Source organism: Herpailurus yagouaroundi, unplaced genomic scaffold (genome assembly GCF_014898765.1).
Source record: "Herpailurus yagouaroundi ecotype Mexico unplaced genomic scaffold, PumYag 29, whole genome shotgun sequence".
Classification (NCBI taxonomy): Eukaryota; Metazoa; Chordata; class Mammalia; order Carnivora; family Felidae; genus Herpailurus; species Herpailurus yagouaroundi.
This window is the reverse complement of record NW_024412377.1, coordinates 11020374-11038379: the sequence shown is the minus strand read 5'-3', so window position 1 is coordinate 11038379 and position 18006 is coordinate 11020374. Positions and strand designations below refer to the sequence as shown.

At 48.0% G+C, this 18006-nt stretch overlaps 1 protein-coding gene across 2 annotated transcripts in view; it reads right to left on the bottom strand.

Moving 5' to 3' along the window:
• TRIO (trio Rho guanine nucleotide exchange factor) overlaps positions 1 to 18006 on the bottom strand; it is a 234913-nt gene that overhangs the window by 135297 nt on the left and 81610 nt on the right. For both annotated transcript variants that reach the window (XM_040494140.1, XM_040494134.1), the window contains exons 11-12: positions 5307 to 5476; positions 4234 to 4408 (exon numbers count right to left, since the gene is read on the bottom strand). In XM_040494140.1, the coding sequence (XP_040350074.1) occupies positions 4234 to 4408; positions 5307 to 5476 (345 nt within the window). The remainder of the gene's footprint in view (positions 1 to 4233; positions 4409 to 5306; positions 5477 to 18006) is intronic.

The window sequence follows — 18006 nt, the reverse complement described above, 5'->3', positions numbered from 1 at the left end:
GAACATGTGCTGTGACCCCTCACTGCGCCAAGTAAGGAAGAAAGGAATGTGACCGGGTCCCGGGGACATGGAAGCCAGCTGTCGGGGCTTCCATGGGCCACAGATGGGACAGTTAGACACAAAAACCTACCACAACTGAACAAAGTTTATCAAACATACAAAAACACATTAACCCCTAATGGTACTTTTTAAAAAAAGAAGAGTTAAAAAGCCTAAAACTAAATGAAAAACTTTTTTCCCCTTCATGTTTGTTTATTTATGTATTTATGTATTTATTTATTGAGAGAGAGATATCACGAGCAGGACGGGCAGAAAGTATCCCAAGCAGGCTCTGTGCTGTCAGTGCAGAGACCAACGTGGGGGTTGAACTCATGAACTGTGAGATCATGACCTGAGCCAAAACCAAGAGTCAGAAGCTTAACCGACTGAGCCACCCAGGCACCCCACATGAAAAACTCTTCTGATTAGAGGTTGACAGGAGACCAATCTTCATCCTAAAATTGGTAATTAAAAAATTATTTAAGCCTATAACAATGAAGAAAGGTTATCCTTTATAGATAAATCTAGTTATTAAATGCAGAAATAATAAAATTAGAAAGTTTGTTCTAATTATTTTTTTAATTCTAGTGAAATAGCTGTTCAGACAATGATCATTGTGCAGTTAACTGTAATGGAAAGAAAGAGGGGACCCAGCAGGAGGGTCAGGCTGCCCCATCCTCATCCCGCAGACCAACCTCTGCGCCCCACAGAAGTGGGGCCAGACAGGACCAACCTCTGACAGGAGAAGCTGTGGGTCCTGTGGAGCATCTGGCACAGAAACAGACCTGGAATCTCAATCAGGTCTTTACATCTAAACTCCAAGTTTATAAGGAGCACCAGGGAAAGAAAACTAGTTAAACAGAAGAAATCACTAAGCGAATGCAGAACGTGGGACCTGGTTTCTTCAGCTGACGCAGTTATTTCCACAAGTCACGGCAGGAGGAAAAGAAGGCTAGCTGAAGAGACGATTCTGGACAGAAAGGCTAAGTATCCTATGTGGGCACAGTGCCCACATGCCCAGTAGGGGCCACCCGTAGAGGGTCCAAGAGAAGCAGGGTCCTAGAGAGCAAGGACTCTGGTGGGGGAGGGGGGTGCGACTCTGGTTATATAAGAAAAGGTCTTACTTTGGAGAGATACTTAAGAGTCTTTAGGAGTGAAATGATAAGCAGACAAAGCTTTTCTCTCAACTACTACAGCACAACAATAACAAAAGAAGGGGGATTTGCACCAGGGAACACACAATCCTGCTACATTTGGGAGACAGGCACATGGGCATTCACTGTATGATCCTTGCAACTTTGGTGCAGATTTGAAAACTTTTGTAATACACTTTAAAAAATTAAGATGAGAAGTTACAGAATCCAGAAAGGAAGAAAAAAACTTCTTGTGAAAGAATACTGTATTATACACTTCAGTGGAATAACATTCCCCATGGGTCCCGATTTACTTTATCTAGAAGAGCAGTAACCACATGAGTTTGAAAATCTGAGAAATGTGAGAGAGTTGACACAGAATCCAGCGAGGAGATAAAAGGTAATAAAAACTGAAGCCTTCCCCAAATGCCTATGGCACAAATCTTCCAGGTTTACTCTTTCATTAGAGAGGTCTGCATACAGTATATTCATTTACATTAATTTATAAAATTGATAAATTTAAATAATGTTAAATTACACATAAGCCAAAAAGCCACTGAGGGGAAGTATTTTTAACAAGGAAGGAGATGACCATACCTTTAATCTTTACCTCTAAGGGGAATCTTCTTTCTTAACGTTTGTTTTTTGACACTGAGGGAGGAGAGACTTGGGTGTGGTGGTGAGGTACAGACTTAGCGCTAACGTCTCATGGAGACAGCGATAGGGCTCAGACAGCACTCGAGCAGCGGACAGTAAATAAAGATGGATGTGCTAGAACCAGCGGGATTTGAAAACGCTCACCAAGCTTCAAGAAACCCCGGCGATGGCCATGATCAAAAGATCATCAGGAGAAATCCTGCCCAAGGCTTACAGTCACAGTTTGTCAATCACACATGTGAAGACAAGAAATTGGTGGCAGAAACAAAGCTCAAGAAAGTGGAAATGACTTTTGAATACCAATTCTGGAGAAACAACTTGTGTTACTTCTCTTCCTAATGGTACATATAACTGTGTTCCATAAACAAACTGTCACAGGACGCTGTAGGAATGACTCCGCTGTTTCCAGAGCAATCGAGCAGGTTTTCCCTGGAAATAGGAAGAGGCTGAAACAGGAACATTCTCAGCGCAGAAAACCTAGATCCGGGGCGCCTGGGGGGCTCAGTCGGACGAGCATCCAACTTCAGCTCAGGTATGAATGATCTCAACGGTTCGTGGGTTTGAGCCCTGCATCGGGCTCTGTGCTGTCAGTGTGGAGCCCACTTTGGATACTCTGCCCCCTCCCCCCCTCGCGCTCTCTCTCAAAAATAAACATTTAAAAAACAATTGGCCAAGGAATAGATAAGTTTCTACCATAAAGATAACTCCTCACATGTGCAGTCAGATGGAGCATTTTCCCAGATAAGGGAGGAAATCCCAGCTGAAGTCCTAACTGCTCAGGTTTTCATGTTTTAGGATTACTCCAGAGAAAAGAGGCTCTTAGGCTGTGACATTTTAAAAAGCTTTTAAACTACACTGTAGCTGGCCTGTGACTGCACTGTGGGTTTAATTTCCTTAGCTCAGGAAAGCACTTACCTCTGGCCTGGCCCACCGGCTTTATTAAGGCCACTTGGAACTTTGTAGCTTTGGTGTGGAGAAAATGTAGGTTTCTGGTTTCTGAACTACATATTAAAACACTAGTTTGTTGATAATGGAAATACAATTAAATTTTTTCCCTTTAAAGTAGCAATAATACAGATGAAGCCAAGAGATTTTTTTTTTTTTGAAATATCAACATGTCTTGAAGAGAAACTTCAAATAATGCCTGTTTCCAAACTGAAACTATTCAACAAGCAGCTAAGTTTACAAAAGCAATTCATCTGAAGTAGAGATCAGAGAGGAAAACAGCCATGCTGGGTCTTCTGTTCATACCGCCAGCAACCTGGAAGCTGGACTGCAGGCCCAGGCCATGGGCAGGTCCTTAAAGAGCTGAGGACAGCGTGCCTTTTCCCTACCTGGCTTCATGTGTCTCTAAACATCAAGACCGAGAGCAGATTTTACCAGACAATGTGCGTAGGGTTTAATTCCTCTCTTGTCATGAACCAGAGATGATGATAAGAACAGCCGAGAAGGCCTTTCTTTAATGAAAACACTGAGGGAAGTTTAGACAAGTGGCCAACCAAGGCCCCCCCCCCGAGAGGCCTCGCACAGGGCCTGGCCTGGTCCTTGTACCACAGGCAGAGCTGGGCCTACAGACAGGCCCGAGAGACGCAGGCAAAGCCCACTTCAGCAGAGCGTCCTCCCCTCAGCCGAGGTAAGTGAAGCAGTCTACGTGAGGCCCCACCGTCCCTCTGCCCCAGTGGATTTAGGGTCTGGGTCTGCATGCCCTCAAGGCCCTTGCGCGGGCAGGGCATGCCCTCCAGACTGCCTGGGCAACGTGCTCCACCAGCCGCGTGAAGCTGACAGGCACCGGGAGATTGGCCTCATCTGGGCCAAGTGAGTTTTGGTTCCTTCATTCATGTTTCACAGACAGATTCGGCATCATCCAATTATACTTACTTGGGCTTGCAGTTCATCAGGTTCAAAACTCAGATCTTCCCTGGCACATTAAGAAACGGCCTTTTGTTGAAGTAAAAGGAAAGAAACTCACAGATAAGGGGCAATTTGTAGGCAAGGATGAAAGATCATCTGAGCACACTCCTTGGAAAAGACTGGATTTCCTGCTCTCTGCAAATGCTATCACCACTGACGAGCCTTATTCTCACTCCTGGTGGAGGCAGGTGGGGGCAGGGGGCAGGGGGCAGGGAGGGACAGAAAGAACAGGGGAGAGTGGCGGCCTCAAGTGTGTGCCTCAGACAAGGGGAGGGCTGCGTGGGACCCGGCCCCGGGCCCAACAGGCCAGGACACAGCCAGACGGGCTCGGCTGCACTCACACAGGCTGTGCTCCGTCCTGCTGTACGGTGCGGCTTCCAGCACAGCCCCCTCGGCTCGCAGGGCAAGACGCAAGCCTTCCTTCCTCTGTCCTGCCCCGAATGCAGGGGGAGAAGATGCCGGAACCGGCGGGGGATGAGGAGGGGGCACTCACATCGATGGCATCCCTCTCGAACACGCGCAGCTGCAGGAAGAGCTCCAGCTTGATCTTGCGCTCCTGGAAGAGCTCCTCCATCTGGGCCTGGGCCTCGTCCAGCTGCTGCAGCACTGTCTCGATGTGGCTGATGGAGCTGTTGTGGGGGGTCTTGTTGCTGGAAATGGCAGAGTCCCTGCGGAAGGGAGAGGGGACGGGGCGGCATGAGAAAGTCTCCCATCGTCAGACACCGGATCCGGCCGCGCAGACTTCAGCGGGAGGAAGGCCGGCAGGAAGCAACAACACTGGGCTTCCTCCTGCGAGCCAGCCGCCAGGTCTGTGGCCACACCGAAGACTGTCCCCCGCACCGCCCACCGTCCCCCTGCAAAGCAGCCTAGTAGCTCCAGAAAGTGACTTTCGAAGCGCTTCACTGTAGCCACTCTTCTCCTTAGTTAGAGAGAACAGAATCCACGATCCCTGCTTGCTAAAATGGTGGAGTCCCATCAGGAACAAGGGGTTAAACTCTAATGCAATCGATCAGGCCTTTATTGAGTCCTTTTCCCCCGACTCGCAGCAAAGTGAGCATCGCGTGAAGTTAGCAGTAATGGTTTGAGAAGCTGTCCTCGAAGGATCCAATAAAGGAAGTCTGCTTCCAGCCCCCGCAGAGCAGGGAGGAAAGCGACACCTGGGGCCTGGTCTCCCCCAGCCTCTGCTCCCGCAACAGGGACACCCACCATCCTCTGGGGACACAGGTCACTCAGGGTCTGAAGGACACAGTTCTGGGAGGTTTAAATCAGCCCGGCTTGTAAGGAAGTTCCAATAGTTACTAGGTAGCTGTTAACAGGACATATTAATAAAAGCCGAGTTCTGGGAAAGTTTATTAGTCAATGCCGTGATGAGAAAAATCATTGAGTTAAAAAAAAAAAAACAACCAGTCAGAGAGGGAAAAAAACAAAAAAGAGAAAGAAAGGGAGGTTACTGTCCTCTGTATGCAGACCTGTTATTTGCTCCCCACCTAGCAGGACAGGGAATTACAGCTCATTGTTCCCTGGCCGGCTCCAGGGGATGCGGGCGGGAGGAGGGGACCGGCCCACCTCAGCTGCTGTATGAGGTCCTCCCCTTCCTTGATCACGTTCACCGTCACTTGCAGGGTCGTCTGCTGCTGCTGGCCAAAGCGCTTGATGAGGTCCTGCACGGCCTCCACCGACTCGGCATACACGTCATCCAGAAGCTCCTTCTGCAGCTCCTCCAGCCACGTCCACAGCTGCGGAAGGACAGGGCGCAGTGAGCCCCCCTCCCCGAGTGACCCCGCTGGGAGGCAAGCGAGGCGGCCGGCTCCCAGGGACGGGAAGGGGGCAGGGGCATGGCCCGAACGGCGCCGGGGGGGGGGGGGGGGGGCGGGGCCGGCCCGGCCCCCCCCCCCCCCCCCCCCAAAAATCAGCGGGCCACCACCGCCTGGTGAAAACACACAGGCACAGAGCCGGAGGGGACTGTCACAAAAGTGAAGAGAGGAAAGGGAAGGGAAGTCAGTCTTTCCGATCCTTCCTGGGCTCAGTCCGAGAGTCAGAGGAATAGGAGAGACACCCCCTCCACCAACCAAAACATGTGCTAAGCATAACGCATTCTTCCACACATCCTCTGATTCTTGTTTAGCAGATGGATACTTTTATTTTATTTTTAGCAAGGGCACTACTACAATCCATTATTAATAATTAAACCACTGCTCAGATGTGGCCGCTCTGCATCGCTCAGAGAAGAAGGAAGCCTATGATGTGGTGGAATAAAGTCATCACCACGCCTGGCGGGAGAATCGGATGAGGCGCGGTGCTCGGTAACCTCGCCCATCCCGGGCCACGGCCAAGCCGGCCGCGACGCGGTCCTTCAGTGAAAGGAGTGTGCACAACGGGAACACTTCAACACCTCCATTCCACAACTGCGCCTGGGGACGTGGATGGGTGAAGACAACTTGGAACAACGGTGGCAAGAAGCCCGTTAGGCCTGGTGGGAGCAGAGCATGTCTCCCATCTCTGGGAAGCCCACCACCGCCTCCTCGAATTCTCCGGAGCGCCAGTCAGTAAACTGAAAAGGATGTTTAATTAGGCCAAGCAGGCCCTGGGGGCTGGGAAGCGGTTTGTGTGAGGAGAAAACGCTTCCTGCTTCCTCGGGGATGTAAGAACTGCCCCTCCCCCCCCCACCCCCTTATCTTCCAAGCATCCGTCACAGACATCACCTCTTCCCCTGACATTGACCAGCCGTGCTGGCCTTTGTGGCTAACACGTAGCAAAACCGTGCTTGCCAAAATAAATGCTGGACTTGGTCTTTTGTTTCTGAGCTTCTCTTTTTTGAAAACTGCCCTATGAGGAGGTGTAACTGACATACAATAAACTGCACAAATTTCCAGGATACAATTTCTTAAGTTTTTAACATATGGACACACCCACGGAGAGACCCCTGTTGTCCACAGCGAACAGCTCCATCACCCCAAGTCCTCCTGTGCCCTCTAACCCTCTGTCTTGCTCTGCCCTCCTGCCCCAGGCAATCACCCATCTGCTTTCTGTCACTACAGATTAGCTTGCATTTTCTTGAAAAAGTGTGTAAGTATGGACTGACTCTATTTTGGGTCTGGCTTTCCTTTGACAAAATTATTTTGACATTCATCCATACAGTTGTACGTATCAACAGTCCACACCTTCCACCGTGGACGTGTACTCCAGCCTGGGTGCGGGGCACAGTTCAGCCACTCAGCTCTTGATGGCACTGGAGCTGTTTCCACTTTTTGGCCACTACACAACTCTTAGGAACGTCTGTGCACAGTCTCTGTGCACCTATGTTTTCCTTTTTTTGAATGATATATATGTGTAGAGTGGCTGGATGCTATGACAGGTGTAGGTTTAAATTTTTAACAAAATGCCAAACTGTGTTTCCCCAGGCTGCACCCTGTCATGTTCCTGCCAGCGCTCTATGAAAGTTCCAGTTCCTCCACTGCCTCACCAATTTCTGATAAGATCAGCCTTTTTCATTTTAGTCATTTCAGATGACTGCCATCTCATTATGGTTTTAATTAGCAATTCCCCACTTACTAATGATGGCAAGACGAGCTAACTTTCTAAGAATTCTTTTGTTGTTAAATGCAGCTTTAGTTAGAAACAAAGTATCCAGATGCTTCTGTCAGATCAGTATTTTAAATATGGCAGGTCAGTTAAAAAACATGGGAAGTAAAGGCCAATGACTTTATTTGTCAGTCATACTACCTGGGATCCTAAGATTTAATTTTACTAAAAACATTAAATAAAGCATCTGTTACTTTATTTCTCAGTATCTACCCAGGTTGGTTTTTCTTTTTTTGTATGTCAGTTATCAAATTTCATACGATTCCAGAATTTTAATTTAAAGGAGTTTTAGAGCTGAGCTGGTTCAACTCTTGGCTCTTGCAGGTTAAGGAAAAGAAGCCCCCGTGACGAACCCACCCTCAGGACACGGGCAAAAGCAACCGCTGGTGCTAAGCTTGCACTGGAAAAGAGACCTCCAGATCCAGTCCCACGCGCACTGACACGGTACTTCAGCACCAAAAATACCACTCAGTGGTTCACCAAATACGGACCAACGTTCTGCACCATCTGTAAAGGGCCCATAATCACGAACACACTCTTTTGGGTTTGTTGTTGCTCCTGTTTGCTCTCGTCTAAATCCTAAACCCTCATGAACACGGTTGTTGCATTTATAAACGGAAGGGTGACGGCATGATGGCCACGAGGAATCTCCCAATTTGTTCCTAAGAAAAACCTTCCATGTTCTAGAGGTCACATTGCACAGCAGCAGCATTATGGATTGAAGAGATACTCTAACAAAGCATTGGCTCTGTGACCTAAGACATCACGGAATCTCTCCGAAACCCAGATCACTAAATAGGGATCCTCAGACCAAGACCGGCCTCAAGGAGCCACTCGGAGGGCAAGAAGACAGGCGGCGTAGGAGAGCGCTAGGTGATCAGCGGGGCTCTGTACAATGTAATCACCTGAGGTATAACCAGCCACTCAAATGAAGTGAAGAGCCAGGATTCGGTAAACGAAACCAGGGATGTGCCACTTAGGCTGCACTGAGCAAAAACCAAAATTTCACCAAAACATGTTAGCACATCAAAATATTTAACCAAAAACATACAGAATATGTTATCTAAAAGGTAGGCTTTTCTAGCTGAAACGATTTCAGCAGCTTCCTGGTAACCTGCCTCCTACTTGGTCCCCAAACCCTCTCGGCCACAGGTGGCCCTGCAGCCCTCCCACCTTCTGATCCCCGTCTGCCGATAAACACTATGAAAAGGTGGGCCTGTTCAACTACATTTATTCCACTGCAGAGGACAACTGATAAACAAACAAAACCCAATTCTTCAGTCCCTTTCCCTCACAATCTCAACTGTCACCTTCCACCTTAATACACATGCTGCCCAGGAGCTGCCCCTACCTCGTCACTGTGTGAGAGAACCAGGAAAAGGGGCGTCACCTGGAGTGCGCCTGTCTGTGAGCCAGCCCCAGGTGATGGGCGGCAGGTGAATGGGTGAAAACTGGAGACACATACGGAATGCAGAGAGAGGCATGCGTATCACACGCCGAGTCCTCAGAAACAGTGCTCGTGCACTGGAGTGCAGCTTCACTTCCATACACTGTGAAGAGGAGACGGGAGATCAAAACCAATGCTCGGAACTGGCCTGGGGCACGGGGCGTAAGTGTGTTTCTACATAACTCCACGGCAACAGCCTAAGAGATGATTAAAACAAAACACTTCTAAGGTAATATGGAAGCACAATTAAGAGCGTGGCTTCTGAAGCTAGATCGCTTGACTCTCTATCCTGCCTTAACATTTCCTAGGCTGTGGCCTTGGGCAAGTTACTTACCCAGGACCACGGCTCTGATTTCTCATCTGTTAACACGGGCCTAAGTGCCCAGCTCAGACAGCTGCCGGCAAGATTAAATGAGTGGACACGTGCAGAGTGAAGAAATAAGTAAATGTGAGCCACTATTACTAGTTCTGTTCTTGTAAAAATACAAAAAAAGTGGCTAGTACTTGGGGTGCCTGGGGTGCCTGGGTAGCTCAGTGGGTTGATTGTCCGACTTTTGATTTTGGCTCAGGTCCTGGTCCCAGGGTTGTGGGATCAGGACCCATGTCAGGCTCTGTGCTGAATGTGGAGCCTGCCTGAGAATCTCTCCCCCCCCGCCCCTCCCCTGTGCGTGCTCTATCTCTCTCTCGAATAAAAATAAGTAGATAAGATGAGATGAGGTAAATGGGGGTGGGGGGGCCTGGGTGGCTCAGTCGGTTGAGCATCCAGCTCTCAGTTTCGGCTCAGGTCGCGATCTCGTGGCTTCGTGGGTTTGAGCTCCACATCAGGCTCTGTGTTGGCCGCGTGGAGCCCGCTTGGGATTCTCTCCTCTCTCTCTCTCTCTCTCTCTCTCTCTGCCCCTCCCCTCCTAAAATAAGTAAATAAACTTTAGAAGGTAAATAAATAAAAGTCTTCCTTTGCTAGATAGTTTTCCGAACGTATCCAGGTTCCTATCTACTGTTCAAAATATGTCACTTAGTCTGGTAGACTTAACACCATCCTGCATTTACATCTTTTTACACCTAAAAATAGTATGAGGAAAAGGGGCTGGAATTAGTCCACCAGAGTCCATAGAAACCACTTCCCCTTGGTTCCAGGGGAAGCAGCATGAGGATTTGTGGGTCAAGCCTTTTCCTTCCCTCCTAAGTTTATTTCCTGCACATCCTGGACACTTGAACATGCATCCACAGTGGACTGGGCTCACCCTGCCTGGCCAGCTGTGGAACCGGCCAAGGGCCACCCCAAAGAGGAAACCACAGAAATGGATCCTGGGATGAGGCAGTTGAAAGGGGAACAATAAATGAGGTAGAAGGAGGAAGGTTCTATTTAAATCCATAATGTCAAAATGCTCACAAATCCTTTGCCACTTTAGAATCTTTTTTCCTGGTACTACAGAAAATATTCTCATTCAATTTGGAGAAAAAAAGGATTCTCAGATAAAAGTCATTTCTGCTGTCAGTTGGTGATGAACTAATGCATATCATAATGCAGTAAAATTAAGGTAAAGTCTATTTTTAAGCTGTTAAATTAGTACATACAATGCCTAAAATAACCTCTGAATAAAAGAATGAGAAAAGTCTCTAGGATGCCTGTGAAATTTTACCGTACGTTTCTAGGCATGAAAAAAACTGCACTTCGGTGCATGCTGTCATTTACCATAAAGAGATCAACCTCTGCCCACAGCAAGAGGCGCTGCATTCTACCCAGGCACTCAGCGGCATGGACCCCACGTGGAAAGCTGTGGCCCACAGCCTGAGGTGGGCAACACCGCCCCCTAGAGGCCACCCGAGTGGTGGCCACCAGCATTCCAAGGACAGGAACTTGAACCCAGCCCACAACTTGGCTGCGGCCGTGTACAGACCTGGTTCCTGGACCAGGATCCATCCACAGAGAAGGCTGGGCTAGGGAGACACGTGAGGTTCTGGGGGCAGGACCCCCGCGATAAAGATGTGACAGCCCGGGTCCCAGGTCCAGTGGCAGCTGGCTGGGTGTGGCCCAGGTGCACCCCCACTGCAGCCCCCTCCCCTTCAGCTCTGTGCTGGGCAGAGCCTAAAGGAGGAGCTGCAGCCCTGCTGGGAAAATCCCCTTCCTCGCTAATTAAGACAGGAGACCTCGCAGGCTCCCAGAGGGACTTGTTGGTGTGACATGTCCCGGGAAAGGCTGACCTTCCAGCCGATTCGGCAGGTGGTAGGATCGGAGGCCCGAGATTTGGGGACTCCTTCAGCTGCAACCTCTCTCAGATGCAAAGTCTGAACACAGCCTACAAGCCCGCTCCATCTGGAGGTGGGGCACAACTCACCAGATGTGGCCCTCTGTCTGAGCGTGGCCTTGGGAAAATACTTGGAACCCTCTACTCCAGGATTTCTTTATGAAATGGGATCTTCCCTAACTGGCAAAGTCAGTTTGAGAATCAAATGAAGTGGCTACAGACATGTGAACGTGCTCAGTTACTTCAAGCACTTTATAAACAGAAGCTACCACCACTCTTATCTGTTTCCCTACTCTTGTTTACCACGGGGACAACCATCTGGATACCAAGGGGATGGGGAAGCTGTAAGGGAGTGTGGGAAGCACAAAAGCTGCACCCCCCGCCCCCCCAGCAGAAGCTGCAAATCAGGAGCAGAAGTAGGTAGTTTCAATGGCAACTTACAGACGGGATTTCAGGGGGCACCCACTGTGCACAGAAATCGTGATTCAGTTCTAGGTATAAGCATCAGGGGTCCAAGGGGAACTGCTCCAGCCACGTGCAGCGCATTCTCCAGCCTGAAATGGTGCACACGCCTGCTGCCCTGATTATGGAGGAGTAAGGGTTTGAGGAGTACCACGTTATTCTTGGGTGGGTGATAAAAGATGCCTTAATATGATGAGGTTTATGAAGGAAGCCCATCAGATTACTGGGGGAGGGATGAGGGACAAATCAAAGTCTGTATCAAGAAATAATACCAATGCACGTATGTGTAAGAGAGGGGAAAGAAGGAGAAGCAAGCCGGAGCATGTGAGGTCAGCCCCCCGTGAAGAGGGGACGCCTTGTGGGTACCGCAGCACTGGACGTTGGAAGGTACGGATGGGCAATCAAGGACAAGGTGAGGGACAGGTGCTGTACCTGGGCAGAGGGCCCACACGGACCAAGGTCAGAGCGTGAACCTCAACCCCCCAAATATTTACACAAAGTCTACTTCGTGAAAAACAGAGATTTTGAGATGAGGAATTTATTTTTTCTCTTTTCCCAACATTGCCAAAGCATAAAGCACTCTCCTGGAGGTTTCAAAGTGGGAAGAGCTCCTTCCTGCCCCTGCGTCATTTTGAGAGCAGCCACTGTCTCCCTGAAACAGCCTGTAGTTAGTCACAGTGTAATTCATCCTTGGCTCTGCAAATCTCCGGAGACGGCGAGCATTCGTGCAGTCTGCCGTCCCTTGTCCCAAGGGTAACACTTGATTCCCTGGACTCTACCCGCAGGGCAGGAACAGGAACTCCTTCCACACCAGCTCACTCCCCTCTGGACACTCTCCCCTTGCAAAGTGGGGGCTGGGGAGCAAAGGAAACATCACGTGCGATCCAACCAGCAGTGCACAGCAAGATGACTGACCCCCAGTTGTGATTTTTCTCCCGTGCTTTTGCTCATGACAGCCACAGGCATTACTTCGGGGCACGGCACTTGTGCACCATGTTCATGAACATGTGTAAGGTTGTTGTTTTCACATGTGCTGTGGCCACACGTGACCCTTACTTCATAACCTGAGTGTTTCTGATTCAAAAGACTCCTATTAAAACCCATGAATGAAATGTCCATGTTGGATTTTGACCTACTCCTGCTGACATGTTTTGGGATCCTCTGTATCTGACAGACCCTGACCTAGACTTTGATAATAAGCGTGCTTTCCATGCCAATACTTCCACTCACAGATTTTCTGCATGGGGACAGAGACACTCAAGGGAGACATCGTCCAGCAGCCTCACCGAGGTCATCTACTAACAGGCCCTGCAACGATGGTCTCACTTGCAAGGCTTCCCAGGTAGCCAAGGTGATTTCTGCTGCAGCACCAAGTCTGTCCCTGTTTGGTGGCAATTTTCCCATTTTCAACATAAACAGCTCCCAACACAACAAAGGAGGGTTTTCAGGGTGTCTGAATTCCGAAGAGCATTCCTTCCAGATGTCACATTGGGACATAAAAGTTCTGAATACATTAGTAGGGTCAGTTCAAAGACACGACAATGGCACGGAAGGCTCCCCTACAGGAGGTGATGCCAGGGATGAAACCCACCCATCTGCCAGCCTCAGGTCCCACTGAGGTGACGGGTCTACCACCTCCCTTGGCCACCGCCATCAGCAAGTCTGATCCAACCGTGGGTCTGGACTGGAAATTACTTCCTTACTCACAAACCGCGTACGATGAGTAATACCTCACTATCAGAGCAGCTTGGGAGGATAAGGACAGTGCTGGTCTTGTGATAAGTGACTCCCTCAGTTGATGCTTTTTCCCAGCCATTCAGCAGTCTGATTCCAGTGACTGTACTAACAGATTGCCCACACTTTCCTGTTTCGTCTACAAATTAGATGTTAAATGCCTGGTTTAATGCTCAGTAATTCCACTGCATGCCCTTCATCAAACCAGAAACCGAGTACAGAGTGAAATACAGTTAACACGCTATAACCCATTCATTCACTTCTTTCTCTACTGGCAGTTTATCAACTGCCTTTTCTAGAACTCTGCCTAGGACTGACCGACCTCACCTGTGTGCTGTGTGAACTCTGCTTTCTGCATTGCCAGCCCCCTGGCATGTCCCCCCTTTCTCACCCCTCCTTAAAGATCAACAGACCCAACCATCAGGTTCTCTCACTACCCAAGGGTCTAACTGTCTTGGAATAGAGACTTGAACTCCCTTGGAAGAAATAAATCCTTTCTTATAAAATCTTCACTCATTTTGATCTTTCGCTTCTTCTAAGGCAGTCCAAACAGCAGTCTCCTTGAGGAGAACAAAAAAGCAAAGTGAAAGTTGATGAAACCTGTTTTCTGCTCATATCCATGGGCTTCGCTGGTGCAGGCACAAAGCCCAACCCTTCCTTGATCTCAGGGCTCTCAATTTTGGGCTTCAAAGAAAGGAAAACAAACAACAAAACCAAAGAAGCCTTTTCTTATCTAGAGCTTTCCAGCTTTCCTGACAAAACCCTCACACGTTGCTGCCGATCAAGCTTCCCACCACTTACTCCATAAAAACAATAACCAGTAACAAACAATACATACCAGAAATGCATATGGATGATGTACTTCTCTCAATTAACCAAAGACCTATCACATTTAGTTCATGAAGCTGAGTGCCAAAATAAAAAAATCAAGAACATTAAATACGCTCTATTAAAAAGTCCAGCAAGTAAACCAGATCACATATACATCCATTTTAAGCTGGACATTTTAAGACCTATAATATTGGACTGGCTTGACATTCAGCTGAAGGGCCTCTCCTCTCTATTATATTAATTGAGGCCAATCTACAAACAGTGAATTAAAGCAGACATTTGCAACTCTCCATTGAGGGCTGACCCTTCAACAAGAAATTATAAAATTTGGAGTCTGTGCACAGTTACAAATTTTAAATCCCAGCTGTTGTAATACTGAGTTACAAATAAAGATAATGTAGTATGTTATTAATTCATTTAATAATCATTTACTGAGTGGCCACTCAGTAATTTTGTACACTAACATCTCATTTCCCTGCTGACATGAAAATTTTCTCTACCTGAAAATATCGGACCAGTATGAAGAAATAGAAAATTCATGAATTTAAACCACTTTTTAACTATCCTATAGAAAAAAAAAATAATGCTTTACATAAAACTCTTCTGATAAAAGGGCCTCTTTTAGAGAAGAACATCGCTCTCTCCCCCTGGGCTAACACTAGTGTTTTATGCATACTTATTTGGTGGGAAAAAAATCCTTTATTTTGCAGCTTTGGCTGGTAACACAAGAATTTAGTGATTTGTGCAAAGTAACACATGCCAGTACGAATGAATGGACCCATGAGTAAAGACTCTTTACAAGAGCTGACCCCGTCCTGACAGACTGGGGCTAGAGACACAGCTTGTATCCCAGAAAGGCTTCAACCTTTGATCTTAAACAAAAGGGCCAGAGCAAGGTGCTTACTCAGAGCAAGGGCACCAGAAGTAGATTAAACAGTTTTTGTTGAGCAAAGATGAGGGAGGAAGAGATCAGATTATAGCTAGGTATTTATACCTTTGCATCTCACATTTCCATCTGCCCCATCCTGTGTGTGTCCAATCAGTTACAGGTGGGGAGATGGGGAGAGGAGGGAAAAAGGAACATTTACTGGCAGCTGCTCCAAGACAGGCACTATGGTAAGTGTTGACAGAGTTTCACTCAGCTGTCCACACGCCTGAGAGACCCTCGTGTTCCCATCCTGTAGTAGGGGAAGCAGAGGCATTCAAGTCTGGCCCACGTTCCACTTTGATATGCTTTGTTAATTAATTTAATAAAGGTTATATTTTTTTTTTAATTTTTTTTTTCAACGTTTATTTATTTTTGGGACAGAGAGAGACAGAGCATGAACGGGGGAGGGGCAGAGAGAGAGGGAGACACAGAATCGGAAACAGGCTCCAGGCTCTGAGCCATCAGCCCAGAGCCTGACGCGGGGCTCGAACTCACGGACCGCGAGATCGTGACCTGGCTGAAGTCGGACGCTTAACCGACTGCGCCACCCAGGCGCCCCAATAAAGGTTATATTTTTACAGAAAGAAAGCATCAATGACTAGATTCACAGACACACACACACACACACACACACCCCTACGGCAAGACCATCTACTTTTTTAAACGCCAGACACTACAGAGCATAAGAAGACAAAGTGCTAAACCTGTTGGTAGCAACTAAATGCCCCAAACCAAATCTAACGTTGAGTCATGCAAGGACTGTTCTAGGCTCTTTGCTTCCTCTTGCTTTCTTTGGCTTGAGGCCGTTTAATTGCCCATTTGTATTTGCATCAGATTAGTTAAATCAAAGGAATCAAATATTCACGAGTACAAGGAGAGAGGTCAGCTAAGGTACCGAATACCGAACATGAATTACTGAGAGGTGATCAACTGAACATCCTAAGGTCTTAACCTTCCCCTCTGACAAATGTATCGAAGCCATCCTGGCCTTTTGAGAAGTCGCAAAGATCACTCACCATTGCTGAGGGGAGTGCAAATGAAACAGCCGTTCTGGAAAACAGTTCTGTGGTCTCTTTTAGAACAACAGGAGCTTAACCAGAGCACCCAGCAATCGCACTCTCGGCCATTTGGCCCACAGGAATAAAAGCTTCAGTCCATGTGAAAACCTGTGCATGACAGTCCAGTGTCTCTTTCTGAAATTGCCAAAACCTGAAGAGAACCCACTGTCCCTTAATGGGTAGGTGGCTAACAAACTAGGGCATATCTGTACCAGGAAACACTACTCAGGAAGGAAGAGGAAAGAACTACTGATGGATCTCAAGGGAATGACGCCCAGTAAGAAAGTTACACAGAGTATGATCCCCTTACACAACATTTTGAATCACAAATTATATACATGGAGAATAACAGATGAGTGGCGGCCAGGGGTTAGAGACGCAGTTGGGGTTGGGTATGAACAGGAGGTGTATCACCTGGGTGATGGGATGATTCTGTAAGTTCAAAGTGGTTACGTGAATCCGCACAGGATACAACAGCACAGAGCAACCACCCACAAGCACATGCACACGTGCCACACCGGAAGAGGCTTGTGGAGCACAGCAGAGTCACTTTCCTGCTTGCATAGTGCACGGGGGCTACCCAGGACGTGACACTGGGGGAGGCTGGGAGAAGGGGGTACAGACCTCCTTGTCCATTTCTTTTTTGCCCAACTTCCTGTGAACCTGTAATTATTTCAGATTGAAAGTTAAAAAAGAAAGCTGGGAGTATGTTTAGAGGGATCATATAGATCTTTGGAGGTATATACGTGGGGTGGAAACAGTAATGGAAACAAGCAAATAAATCATTTTAGAGAACACAGATGCAGGAGTCATCAGCAAAAGCATGGCTGTGAAGGCCAAAACGAAAGGCTTGGAAGCTTGGGCTCAAACTAGAGAACTTAGCACGGGAGGTGTGAGAGATCTGGAGGATGCTGGAGCTCAAGAGGCCAGGCTCGCTCAGAGAGCTGACAGGTCCCTGCATGGAACAGAAACAGGCCCTCTCTGGAAAGTCAGGCCTAAGGAACGGGCTCTGCACTACAAACCACCGATGACAAGAATTCAGCAGAGGGCAGCTGGTCTACCCAGGGAGCAGCACGCACCGTCAATCAATTTTCCTGAATGAGGTTAACCACCAGATGCCCAATTCATTCTCCAGCTCCGCCAGGGAAAGGAGAGAAAGGAAATCTGGGCCCTTTAGGCAGGGCTGACTGAGAAAGCACTGGGCTCGTTTTCAACAATACTCCTGGAGCGAACTAGGTGAGGGCTGGAGGAGAGACGGCCTGAGAACTCCATACCCCAAGGAGCTATGCAGCACCCGCTTCCTGGAAACCCTCCCCAACCGGGGTGACCAGGGTGCAGAGTCCCCAAGGGCTCTGTCCCTGGCTCCCCAGGGTGAGGGAGCACTAGCCAGAGCATAAAGAAAGAAGCCAGCTTACCCGCAGGCATAAAAATGAAGCCAGACGGGTATGCTGGGACAAAAAAAAAAAAAAAAAAAATCACCAGGTGGTCAGGAGGCCTTTATTTTTGACTTCTGAGTAAATCCTCTTTTCCCAGGCATTACCCCAAACAAAAACTTGCCCCAGTTCAGCATGTAAGTCTGCAGAAACAGAACCCAAAAGGCTTCTTTACTTAAACCCAGCAAGAATCACAGCCCGATTCAAATGGGAATGGTCTTCCCTGGGAAACCATGGCTGGGAAACCATGGCTTTCAGAAATCAAGTGAACAAAACCAACTCAAGGCCACTGAATCAAATCCAGAAATAAACTCCGGCCAAGAACTCAGTACCACCACCTGGTTGCCTCAAATAACCCACAAATATCAAAGGTAATTATCAATTAACTCAGGACCTAATTTCGAGAATGAAGGACGAATGGATGAAAATAACTATGCTTGTGCTATATTTGGAAATGGAAATATGTCCCTCTATCATTAAATCTCAGAATGGTGTGCTAGAAATAGACATTATTTATTCCACAAGCTGACAGAGGATATGCTAAG